At 42.9% G+C, this 12,190-nt stretch overlaps 2 protein-coding genes and 1 pseudogene across 5 annotated transcripts in view; 1 reads left to right on the top strand and 2 right to left on the bottom strand.

Moving 5' to 3' along the window:
- Positions 1-424: 424 nt before the first annotated feature.
- LOC144312382 (uncharacterized) lies at positions 425-2,979 on the bottom strand. The gene is made up of 2 exons (XM_077895091.1): positions 2,520-2,979; positions 425-1,918 (listed from the first exon to the last, which is right to left on the bottom strand). The coding sequence occupies exon 2, from the start codon at positions 1,575-1,577 to the stop codon at positions 1,215-1,217; it is 363 nt and encodes a 120-aa protein (XP_077751217.1). The 5' UTR covers positions 1,578-1,918; positions 2,520-2,979; the 3' UTR covers positions 425-1,214.
- Positions 1,458-12,190, top strand: part of VCL (vinculin) — a 115,409-nt gene continuing 104,676 nt past the window's right edge. For 2 of the 4 annotated variants that reach the window (XM_077895071.1, XM_077895070.1), the window contains exon 1: positions 1,459-1,730. In XM_077895071.1, coding sequence (XP_077751197.1) covers positions 1,563-1,730 — 168 coding nt within the window. In that variant the 5' untranslated portion in view covers positions 1,459-1,562. Of the gene's footprint in view, positions 1,731-12,190 lie in introns of all 4 variants that reach the window. The other 2 variants (XM_077895068.1, XM_077895072.1) reach the window with 2 other exon arrangements.
- Positions 8,437-9,721, bottom strand: LOC144312376 (non-selective voltage-gated ion channel VDAC2-like; annotated as a pseudogene).

A 12,190-nucleotide genomic window follows, 5' to 3' on the forward strand; every position in this document is an offset into this window, starting at 1 on the left:
CAGCAGAAACAGGGGATCTGTATTACCAGACAAAAAATAATTTAAAAAACTGAATAAGCCAGGGGTGCCCGGGTGGCATCAGATTCTTGATTTCAGCTCAGGTCATGGTCTCTGGGTTGAGATCCTAGGGGCTCCTTGCCCCCTAATCATCAGGAGTCTGCTGGAGACTCTTCTTCCTCTGCCCCTCCCCACCGCTCTGTCTCCATCTCTCTTAAATAAATCTTAAAAAAAAAAAAAAAGTTGCACGGGACAACACACCCATAGTTTAGCCTCTTGCAAAATGTGGGACTTTGAGAAATATTTTCATTTGACTTGAGGATCTTCAGCTTGGACATATTAGTGCAAGTGTTACCTTGGCATGGGAAAGCTTGGGCAAAAGAGAATTTGAGATAAGGAAGACATTCACCAGACGCTGTACACAAAGTGCGCCATGAAAGGATCAGTAATTTGGTCATATCAAAATGCAAAATGTATATACTTTTTCATTTTCACTTGGGCTTTCTGGGTATCCTAGATACCTAGGTGCCCTAGATAAAGACAGGTGCACAATACAGAGGCAAGTACAATGATGTTCATGCAGAAACGTTTTTTTTTTTTTTTTTAAATTCTGAAAACCAGAACTCAACCTGAATGCCCATTCCTAGGAAATCGGTCATATAAATGGTTTGATTTCACGCAACGGAATACCACGCAGCCGTCACCAAAGAATGAAGTAGATCCATATCCATCAATGGTGAACGAGAACCAGGGGGTTTTAATTAAGGGGGGAAGTATCAAATTCCAGGAAGTGTCTAATCCCACTTACTTAGAAGACACTTACGAACAAGAAAACGACTAGGCAAGCCTAGAAGGCTGCACCCTGAGCTGCTGACCCTGACCATCCCCCAGGAAGGGAGCCGGTGGGGTGCGTGCGAATGAATGGGACACTCATCCTTCTCTATGCACTTCTGTTGTCCTAATGTTCTACCCCAAACACTTCCATGTGTTACTGAGAGGAAGCGGAGAGATTATTCCGAGGGCGTCGTGCAGAGGGAAAAGTTGAGGAGGGGGCGGGGAGACCCGGGGTCTGGACACTCCTGCGCCTTGGGAGGTGAGGAGACCCCGCCCCGCTGAGGTGATTCTGCAGAGGGGCGGAGCTCTGCGGAGCCCGGGCGGGAGGCGGCTCCTGGGGGCGGGGCCCCGGCTCCACCGCTCGCTCCGCTCCCACCATGCCCTTATAAGGAGCGCCCCGCGTTAGGGCTCCGGAATCCGGTCGCAATCCCTGCGGCGCAGCCCCAATCCCAGGCCCCTCCCTTGGGAATGGGGGCGGGGCGGGGTCTGGGCGGCGCGGGGGCGGGGGCGGAGCATCTCGACGCGGGGCCAATAGAAGCGGCGGCCCGGGTCTGAGCGGTGCTGCCATTGGGTGCGGCGACGCGAGGGGGCGGGGCGCCCGCGGGGCTGGTTACGCCGAGGGAAGCCCGGACTCCGTAGTTGCTGCTCGCAGTCGGTCTTCCCGCGGGTCCCCGGCCCCGCCGTTCCCAGTTCTCTGTAGCCCGCGGTCCGCCGCCCCGCTCGCCGCCGCGATGCCGGTGTTTCATACGCGCACGATCGAGAGCATCTTGGAGCCGGTGGCGCAGCAGATCTCGCACCTGGTGATCATGCACGAGGAAGGCGAGGTGGACGGCAAAGCCATCCCTGACCTCACCGCGCCCGTGGCCGCCGTGCAGGCGGCCGTCAGCAACCTTGTCCGGGTGAGCGCGCTGGGCCTGGGGTGGGAGCGGGGTCAGGAGACGTCCCAGTGGCTCCCCTTCGCCGGCTCGCTGCCTGTGGCTTTGCGCGTGGGCTCCGGAGCCAGGTGGCCATGGGTTCGAATTCCGACTCCTCTGCTCTGTGACCTTGAGCGAGCCCCCAAGCTTCGGGGTGCCTCAGTTTCTTCAATCTGTAAAATGGGGGCAGTCGTAATAATGCCTGCCTTGCGGGTGTATTGTGAAGATTCAGCGAGGTGGTATTTGTAAAGTGCCCAGCGCAGCGTACGACCCATGGTAGGCGCTCAGTAAATGTGAGTTGTTAGGGTGTCTGATGGCCCCTTTCACCCAGCCGGCCGTCGCCCCTCACGTTGACAGCCTTGCTCTGAACCCGTTTAGGCCTCCCGGGTCTGGCCTAGAGGCTGGCGCGCTCTGCTACGGATTCCCCGCCTTTCCTTCCAGGGATTCTTCTTTGAGCCGCGTTGTTCACCTTTCTAATACCTCGGTCCCTCGCCCTGAGACCCGCCGCACGCACCACCCTTCCCCCGCGCTCCGGAGTCTGGCTCTTTTGTCCACTTGTCTTCCTGGCCACTCGTCTCCCAGTCTCCTCCTCCCTTTCCTAGGCATTTCCACTTCTGCTCACACCTCTGGCACTCTCACCCTCCCCGCCCCCCGGCTAATTTCTATATATTTCTTTATGCAATAATTCATGACCTAAGCCCTCTTTCCTCTTTCGTTTCACCCAGCCGCCTTTCATTTTTCTGCCCTCCCGTGGAGATTTCCACCTGGCTTTACCTGCTGTCAAACGGCGTCCTCCCCCTGGGGCCTTTCCAGCCTCGGGGGCCCTCCTCCTCGGCCCCTCCTCCTGGCAGGAAGCAAGATGGAGTGCTGGGAGAGGCCTGTGGACTCTGGGATCTGCGGCCCCTGCCGGAGAGAAGGTCGGGGCGTCTCCTCCCCAGCCCACAACTTTCGTGGGTGGCTGAGTGGCCTGCAGACCCCTGGAGCGCACAGCTGTGACTAATAACTTAGGTGGTTCCTAGGGGAGGCGGAGCTCCCTCCCCAAGTGGAAGAAGAGGCGCCGTGACCAGGCTCCTAACACTCCCCTGACTAATATCACACTTTCTTTCCCACTCTGGGTGGGTGACTCAGACCGCTGCTGCTTGTGAGGGACAACTTTGGAAAAAGTTCATGCTGCTCCCCCAGCGAGCCGTGTAAATAGTGTGTTGTCAGGGGAGTTGGCAGGTTGGGAGGCAAGCTGTGGGTCTGGGTGGGGCTTGGGTTACTTATCTGATCAGAGCCCTAAATACACTCCAGGGGCACCTTAGCTGCTTGAAAGTCTTCCTCAGCCTTTGGGGGCCCTTCTGGGGCAGTTGGAGAGACTGATAATTAGGAACATGGGCAGGGGGCGGGGGGGGGGGGGGGGGCGGAGCTCTACTGACCAAATTCCCCTTCTTCCTTCTGTATAGATTAAGAAAGTATCTATTCAGTAGGAACACTGTATTCATTCAGAATATCTAGTTCTACATTGTTCTTGTTCTTTTTATAACTAATTTTAATCTAAGACTCCAGAGTACATTCTTATGTAGTGTTGTCTAGCATGGCTGCATTCCAGGGCTCCATTTTTCAACAAATAGGAAACAATGTAAAGAGACAGGGTAATAGTGTCCCTCCATGGAGTACTTCAGGAAATGAAATCTTAAAACCACATGTTGCTCTTGGAACAGAGCTAGTTTAGTCTAGGGGTTGATATCTGGTTAGGCTATTTAGAGAAAAGTTATTTATGAGCGTCATTGCATGAATTAATAAGAATTGAATGTTGCGTAGGGAGCATTGTAATAAATCAGTGGTTCTCACGTTGAGGTGTGTATCAGAATCACTGGTGGGGCTTCTTAGTAATAAAGATGTCCAACTCCCATCTCAGACTTAACTGAGGAGCTCAAGGCCTTTGTATTTGTATTTTTTAAAGATTTTACTTATTTATTCATGGGAGACACAAAGAGGCAGAGACTTAGAGGGAGAAGCAGGCTCCTTGCAGGGAGCCTGGATCCCAGGCCCTTAGGATCATGACTTGAGCCAGAGGCAGACACTCAGCCACTGAGCCACCCAGGTGTCCCAAGGCCTTTGTATTTTTATTCTATTTTTTAAAAGATTTTATTTATTCATGAGAGACAGAGAGAGAGAGAGAGAGAGAGGCAGAGACACAGGCAGAGGGAGAAGCAGGCTCCATGCAGGGAGCCTGACGTGGGACTTGATCCTGGGTCTCTAGGATCAGGCCCTGGACTGAAGGCGGCGCTAAACCGCTGAGCCACCAGGCAGCCTGGCCTTTGTATTTTTAAAAAGCTCCATAGGTGGTTGTGATATATGCTTTATTAGGAAACACTGCAAAGACATTGTGAGACAAATACAAAAAAAGTAAGGCTAGTCAGGAGCTGGAAAAAAAAAATTACATATAGTTACATCCCAGTACATACCAAAAAAGGGACTTGGGATTGGTGGTAGATCTGAATTAGCAGAGAGAAAGTTGGGAAGATGGTGCTGATAGTCAATAATGAACAATGGTACTGGTAAGTCATTTCCAGGTTACAACAAGCATATTGTCTGGACTAGCTCAGAAAGTCAGTTGGAGAGAAATTAGAGACGAAGTCAGCATATGACATATGGACAGTTTAACAGAGGCCTTATCTAATAAGATGAACAAAGACTGTGGGAGGGAGACTGGATAGATTGTGTTCTCTGGAGGCCAGAGGACCTACCTACAGCTTGGAATTCTCAATGCCAGTTGTGGCCGTTATATATGTACTACTGACTATTCTGCTGGATTATGTACATGTGTCAAATTCCCAACTAGGTTGTATCTGGAGGACAGGCTTCATTTGATATTTCTTTATGTGCTCCCCAGTACCTACCCTGGGCACACAGGATGGCCCAATAAGTATTGCTGAGGGAAAGAAGAAACTACGGGAAGAAGGATAAATTGGGAGACCTTTTAAAATGGTTGGTCATGGGATCCCTGGGTGGTTCAGTGGTTTGGCGCCTGCCTTCGGTCCAGGGCGTGATCCTGGAGTCCCGGTATCGAGTCCCATGTTGGGTTCCCTGCGTGGAGCCTGCTTCTCCCTCTCTGTTGTCTCTCATGAATAAATAAAATCTTAAAAAAAAAAAATGGTTGGTCATGAAGATAATGAAGCTCTGGACTTTGGGTGCGGCAGGGAAAATGGAGAAGGAATTAATTAGAAATATAGTAGAAGAGTTAGTAGAACTTGATAATAGACTTTCCAGGTTTTGTTAGGAAAAAATATGTGGTGTTATTGTAAAATAATGAAACTGATTTTTGAACAAATATTATAGAACTTATATAATTCGGGTTTCTTTCAGTTGCCTTGGGAAGTTACATTTTTATTCCTACATATTTGCATATTTATTATTTTTATAACTAATTTTAATCTAAGACTCCAGAATACATTCTTAGGTAGTGTTGTGTAACATGGCTGCATTCCAGGCCCTCCTATTTTATGTACCATTCTTGAGTCTAAGTGATCTTTGTATAATTCCAAAATTAAAGTTTACCAGAGAAAGGTGAAATTCTCAATTGTTAAGCATAGTCATTCATTTATCAAATAGGTATTTATTGAGACCCCCTTTTAAGGTCAGAGCAGTAAGTATGATTCTAGGCAGAATAAGTTACTGGATTGAGAGTGCTAAGTGACTCTAAGGCAGTGAAATACTCTGGAAGTTCAGAGGAAGGTGAGGTTACTTTTGATGGGAGAATCCAGAAGGCTTCCTGGAGGATGTAACATTTGAGACAGGTGGGATTTGATTTAAAGATGTGGTAAGAAAGGCATTACAAGTGGAAAGATCTACTCAAACAAAGGCATAGAATTATTGAGAATCTGAGGACCAAGTTTTGACTTAGGGCATCATTAAGTTGACTGCATTTGGAGGGGCAAGACTCATTTGGATTTGTAATTTCATGTATATTTGTTTAACAAATGTAGTCTGGTCACTTAATATACATACCTTATCACAACTGAGTCATCACTTTTATTACACGCTCAGGGAGGGGTAGGATGGGAATATTTATTTACATGTCCTTTGTTCAACTCGGGATCCTGGACAAGACCATTTTTTAAAAACAGTTTTGTTGAGACTTAATTCACATACCATACAATTCCCCCATGTAAAGTATACAGTTGTTTTTGTAATATATTAACAGAGTTGTGTAACCATCACTACAATCTAATTTTAAGAAATCCATGTCCCCTCAAGAAGAAACCTTGTACCCATTAGCAGTTACTCATTCTCTCCTGGTCCCCCACCTTCCCAGTCCTAGGCAACCACCAGTCTAGTTTCTGTGTCTATGGATTTGCCTATTCTGGACATTTTGTGTTAATGGAATCATAACATATGTGGTCTTTTGTATCTGACTTCTTTCATTTTGCATAATGTTTTCAAGGTTCGTCCATAGTTTGTTTGTATCAGAACTTCATTCCTTTTTGCTGCTGAATAATATTCCATTGTATGGAATAAGGCCATTTGAAACAGTGATTCTAATGCGATAATAAAACAAGAAAGAGGGTCTAAGAGAAAGAAGGGTGGGAAAGGAAAAATAGAGGAGAGGTAAGAAGTTCCAAGGGTGGGATGCTGGGAGCAGTGTGAAAAAGTCAGAAGTCTTAGACTGTCTTGTAGCATGGTATATAAATTTTTCTTTTTTTCTGTTGAAGTGGCCCATGACAATCTGTTGGTCTCTGTGACCCTGCAGTTGTGATAGTTTTATTAATGGGGTTTCAGACTCTTTGCCTTCCTCATTGCGTCTGAGGGCATGTGTTGTAACCACTCCTTGGGCTCATGAAATATTTATTTTGGGAGTTTTTGTGGCCTTGACTTTTATGAGCCTCACCCATATATCATACCCTCTTGAAACCAGCTCTGGTACAAATAGCGGCTTTGTCTTTACTTTAACCTGATAGATGGGAAAGACTGTTCTGCTCTTAAAAAGAGATCAGTGGTTTTGTCATTTGCAAATGATCAATATTAGCATCTGAAATTATTTTTGCTTTAACTTTTTCTTTTTTTGGTTGATGTTAGATTTATTTCACGTAAAATCAATAACAACAGGGGTGCTTGGCTAGCCCAGTTGAAAGAGCATGTGACTCTTGATCTCAGGGTTCTTGAGTTTGAGCTCCATGTTGCCTGTAGAGATAACTTCGAAAAAAACAATCTCAAGAAATAATTAAATACAATGAAAACAATGGTGATAGGCCTGTGGGTGAATTTTTTCTTTTTAATATTTTCTTGTATTTTCTAATTTTAAAATGAGCATGTAACTCCTACATTAAGGAAGAAATTAATAAAGTGAATAATAAGAACAGTTGTCTCATCCTTTATAGTTAATAAAATACTTGTTTTTAAAAGATTTTATTTATTTATTCATGAGACACAGAGAGAGAGAGAGAGAGAGAGAGGAGGGAGAGAGAGAGAGAGAGGCAGAGACACAGGCAGAGGGAGAAGCAGTCTCCATGCAGGGAACCTGACGTGGGACTCGATCCTGGGTCTCCAGGATCACACCCTGGGCTGAAGGCAGTGCTAAACCGCTGAGCCACCCGGGCTGCCCAATAAAATACTTTCATATACAATATCATGGTAATCCCTTAAGGTAGATACTTTGATGGTCCCAGTTTTACAGATGAGTATACTGTAGATCAGTGAAATTAATCTGCTGACAGTGGCACAGTTAGTTAGTAGTAGAGCTTGAACCCAAACAGTTTTTCTTACTCTGTATCCTTTGCTTTCTCTACTGCACTATTCTGTGTCCACTTAGAGCAAGGTTGTTAAATATCAGTGGACATTTTCCACCTAGAATCTGAAGCAACAAGAATGCCTTTAGTCATAGAGTTTCCATGTGTCCTGAGCCTGGCAAGATTATCTGTTTAAAGCCTGGCTTTGATATGGCCTGCACAAAGGGCCTATATGAAAGGAATGATGTGAAGGTAGGGTTCTGTTTCACAGCAACATTCAATTTTGCAGCATTTCTTTAGGAAAAAAATAAGAGTAGTTACAGATCAACATAGAAGTATTTATGTTTGCAAAACAAATAAAGGCTTTTTACAGTATATATGGCTGCTCAGCTTGAAAGCCTGTTAGAACTAATAGTATTTAAAGTACTTTTATAGGATTTCTGTATTTATATAGTATTTAAGGCAATCATGAAGTTTCATTTGAAAAATGAAAAACTTTGGATCAAAAGAGATAAATGAATGGGTCAGATTGTGAACTTTGCTCCAATAATACTTAACATTTACTCATGCGATTGAGAGAACAGAAGAATTTTGAAGATTATAATGTTTCTACAACTATGTTTTTAATTTTAGTAGAGCCCCAGTTTAAATATTTGTTTAAGGGGCACCTGGGTGGCTCAGTTGTTTAAGCATTCTGGCTTCTGCTCAGGTCATGATCCTGGTCTCCTGGGATCAAGCCCCACACACCATCTCTCTCTCTCTCTTTCTCTCTCTCTCTCCCTCTCAAGTAAATAAAATCTTTAAAAAAATATTTGTTTATATATCTACACATTCAAAAGTGAATTTTTCTTTTTATTCTTCACAGTTTTCATAAAGGTCTATTTCATTATTGGTGGGTAGTGCATTTAACAGTTAAATATATATTAAATAATGTATAGGTGACTGCAGGACTGCAGTATTGGTAACTAGATAACCAGTTCAACTAGAAACCAGCTAACAAGTAACTGTCTAAATATTTAAAATATAGCTCTTGTTTAGATCATCCTTTGTTTTGATTACCTTCTTGGGTGGGAAAAAAGCCTGCTGGTCACACTGGAAATATATTAAGGCCAAATCTTCTGATATCCATTCCCAGAGGTTTCTTTCAGCTGGATTAAACCTCCACTTCTAGGGCAAGCCCGTTTGTGGCCTCCAGCATTAATGCTTTTCTTGTCTACCAGAACAGACAGTGTAAGCTTGACACCAGGCCTCAGAGTCTGAGTGTAGCCCACTCCAGTTAAACTAGAGTTATTGACTTTTGCAGAAATGGAAGCAGTGGGATCCAACTGGTATTTGGTTGCAGTGGCAAAGAGAGTGCATATGGTACCTGATGTCCAAGCAAGGTTTACTGAAGTGTCAAGATCTTCACATATTTTCTGATAAATTGATCCTCCAAATTCTGGCTTATCAGTGACATGAATGTCTAGTTGGAAGTCCCCAGTCCTGTAGCCCACTGCAAGGTTATTTCTTTCTTTTTTTTTTTAAATAATATCCAGAGTTCACTAGATTTTTCTTTTCTTTTTTTTTAAGATTTTATTTATTCATGATAGACACAGAGAGAGAGAAAGAGAGAGAGAGGCAGAGACACAGGCAGAGGGAGAAGCAGGCTCCATGCAAGGAGCCTGATGTGGGACTCGATCCTGGGACTCCAGGATCACGCCCAGGCACTAAACCACTGAGCCACACAGCCATCCCCTGCAAGGTTATTTCTTGTCAGCTTTGATTGGCACTGTCAAAAGTCATCTGGTAGCCAGCAAGCCAGCCCTCATAACCAAAGACGACTGAACCATAGATTGCAGGTCCAGCAAAATCAAAGTCAACATCACAACCAAAGTTTATACACTCCCTCTTATAAGAAGACTTGATTTTACTACTTTTCTTTTCCATGTTTGGTGAAAATGTGGTATCAAATGTCAGTTTCAAATCTTGGCTAATCTGGTCTTCAATTGTGATTTCTGTTCCCAGAGTGTTATCAGTGTTCTGTTTCTGTGAAAGTCGTACCCACACCATTTATATTTGGTCTCCATGGTTCCACCATTTATATTTGGTCTCCACGGTTCCAGCAACTTTACCAGTATCTGTATTAGATGAACCCGACGTTGAGATTTCCACAACCACTGCATAACTTTGTTTTCACATCCAGTTTCACCAACCCCAAACCATATCCTTTGTTGAAAATATCTCTGGCAGCTTTGTCAAGGTCAGCATAGATGGAGGAATACACATTGGCCCTGCAGCTCTGTCTGTAGAGCGCCATGGCGAGGCCACAGGAAGAAGTGATCTGTGGGCAAAGTTGAGCTTTTCTTAAGGGTTTTATAAATAACACCAGTGTAACTCTAAGTGGACAAGATAAAAGTGATTGTGTAAAAGGAAGTCTTGAGCTATTAAACACAGTATCTTAAGTTGGCTCCTTCTGTTATAGTCCACGAGTAAGGGCAGCATTAAGGGAACTGCTTTTATGGGGATGGGACTTAATTGGTTTTCAATATTTATTTCTTATATATTTGTTAAAAAAGGAGTTTGGTCATTTTATATACTTATTTAATTACTAGTTATTTATATACCGATAAAATACTTATGCTTTATATGTATCACAACTGAGAGAGTCTTATTATTCCTTATCTTTTACTGCAGTTCAGCATAGCATGTATATACGGTCCTGAGACATTCACCATACTTGATCAGTGTTTGTTTTCTCCACTAGATTGTGGGTTTCTCAGTGGCAGGGATCACATCTGTTGGATTAATTACTTTATTTCCAGTGTCAGGCTGTGACCATACATGTACAAATATATATATTTTACTAAATGAACATTATATGTAGTATTTACTTTTTATGTGCAAAATATTGTAATAGAAATTTTGTCAATGAATATTCATTCTCAGCTTTTAAACATCTGATATAGCTGAATTTGAATATTCTCATTGAGTTTATTGTGGGCTTTGTCTGAAACAAGTAGAATATATACTAAGAGGAAGGAATGAATGGCTAACTGCCCATTGGTTGAGATAACAAAAGTGTTCAGGCTATTTTGGGTTGTGGATCTCTGTTTCAGAGCTATTTCAACTACACAGGCCACTTACTAAATTCATAATGTGAGAATATGTTCCTATCTGAAAGAGGCATTGGGATCTTGCATTCTTTTAAAATTAGAAGTGTCTTTTTAAAGTTTAACAATTTAGACCAGGTGTTGATACATTATTTGGAGTCCTGCTGGTTACAGTTAGTATCAGTATGATACTCTGAGTCATGAATTCCTTATTAACAGATCTTCACTTCCTTGAACCGTATGGCAGGAGAAAAAGATTATCACAAAGTTGAACTGCCTCTTTTTTGCCTTTTCACTTATCTGGCCCAGTCTTTTTGTTGAACCTTGTCATGGTCATGACAGTGGGTGTATTTTTACCTAATAAGCCAGCATTAGAGCAGTATCAAAGAAGTAGCAGTCCTTAATGAGCAAATGTCAGAGATTAGTTGGTATCACAGCAGCGTTTCTTTCTAGAATAATGCTATCTACTCTCAGTATTCTTGCTGAGGAAGGGTCATTCAATCACCTCATGTTGTTTTTGGGCAGATCTGCCCTTACACCTTCTCTTATAGACAGGACTAAAAGGAGAAAACATAAATTTCAGCCTTGACTTTTTAAAGCTTCAGCAGCCTTCAGTGCTGTAGTAGTATAAATACCTCAAAGAGAGGCTTAAGGAGTAAAGTTTGAATATGTAATAAGGCTCTGAAACACCCGGAGAAAAAAGTTGATGTATTGGAGGTAGGGTCTCCCATTGGAGGCTTTTATCTGTCTTCTTATACGTTGTAATCGGAACTGTAGAATTCTTGCAGTAGGTGTTTGGCATATTGGCCCACAGAATTAAGTTCAGGTAACAGAAGTTTTGAATGATCGAGGTGGCTGCTTCTCTGTCTTTTTTAGCCATTTTAGTACTTAAATAGTTTTCATTGGGAATGGTTATGGAGGGGAAGACTGTCTTATTTGTTTTTTCTTTTAAAAACGGTTTATTAAAAAAAAACATAAAAACGGTTTATTTATTTGAGATGGGGATACAGAAGGAGGCGGAGAGAGAATCCTCAAGCAGCTCCCTGCTGAGCATGGAGCCCTTTGCAGGGCTTGATCCCATGACCTTGAGATCATCACTTTAGAGATCATCCCACGACCCTGAGATCATGACCATCCTCCAAAATCAGGAGCCAATGCCAAACTTAGGCGCCTCCTCCCACTTCCATTTTTTCTTGGTAATTTATTAGAGAAGGAGGTTGAGATTAATGTGTAGCTAGGGAATTTTTGTTCATTTGTATTTTTTCATATTTAATGTATTATATCCTTCAAATAACAGTATGAATAATATTGAATATACTGTTATGCTGAGCCTTCATAGTCTTACAAAAGAACAAAATTTTTCTTGTCATAAAAGTGTTACATTTTTATTGTTGAAGTTTAGAAAATCTGTATTTAGTCACAGTCTTCTCTCAGTTTTCTCAGCCTTTTTTAGTCTATTTGAACTTAATTTGTCTTTCTTTTTTTTTATTTCTCTACTCCAATTTTGTATTTCCCTAGATATAAATGGAAACTAAATAATATGTATATAGATACACCAGTTCTTATCCTTTTTGACCATTTAAGAAACTCCCAAACCCTTTAACTCACTTTCCTGTTTAAAATTTTGCAAAGAAAAAAAAAAAAA

The sequence above is a fragment of the Canis aureus genome, chromosome 4 (assembly GCF_053574225.1).
Source record: "Canis aureus isolate CA01 chromosome 4, VMU_Caureus_v.1.0, whole genome shotgun sequence".
Taxonomy (NCBI): domain Eukaryota; kingdom Metazoa; phylum Chordata; class Mammalia; order Carnivora; family Canidae; genus Canis; species Canis aureus.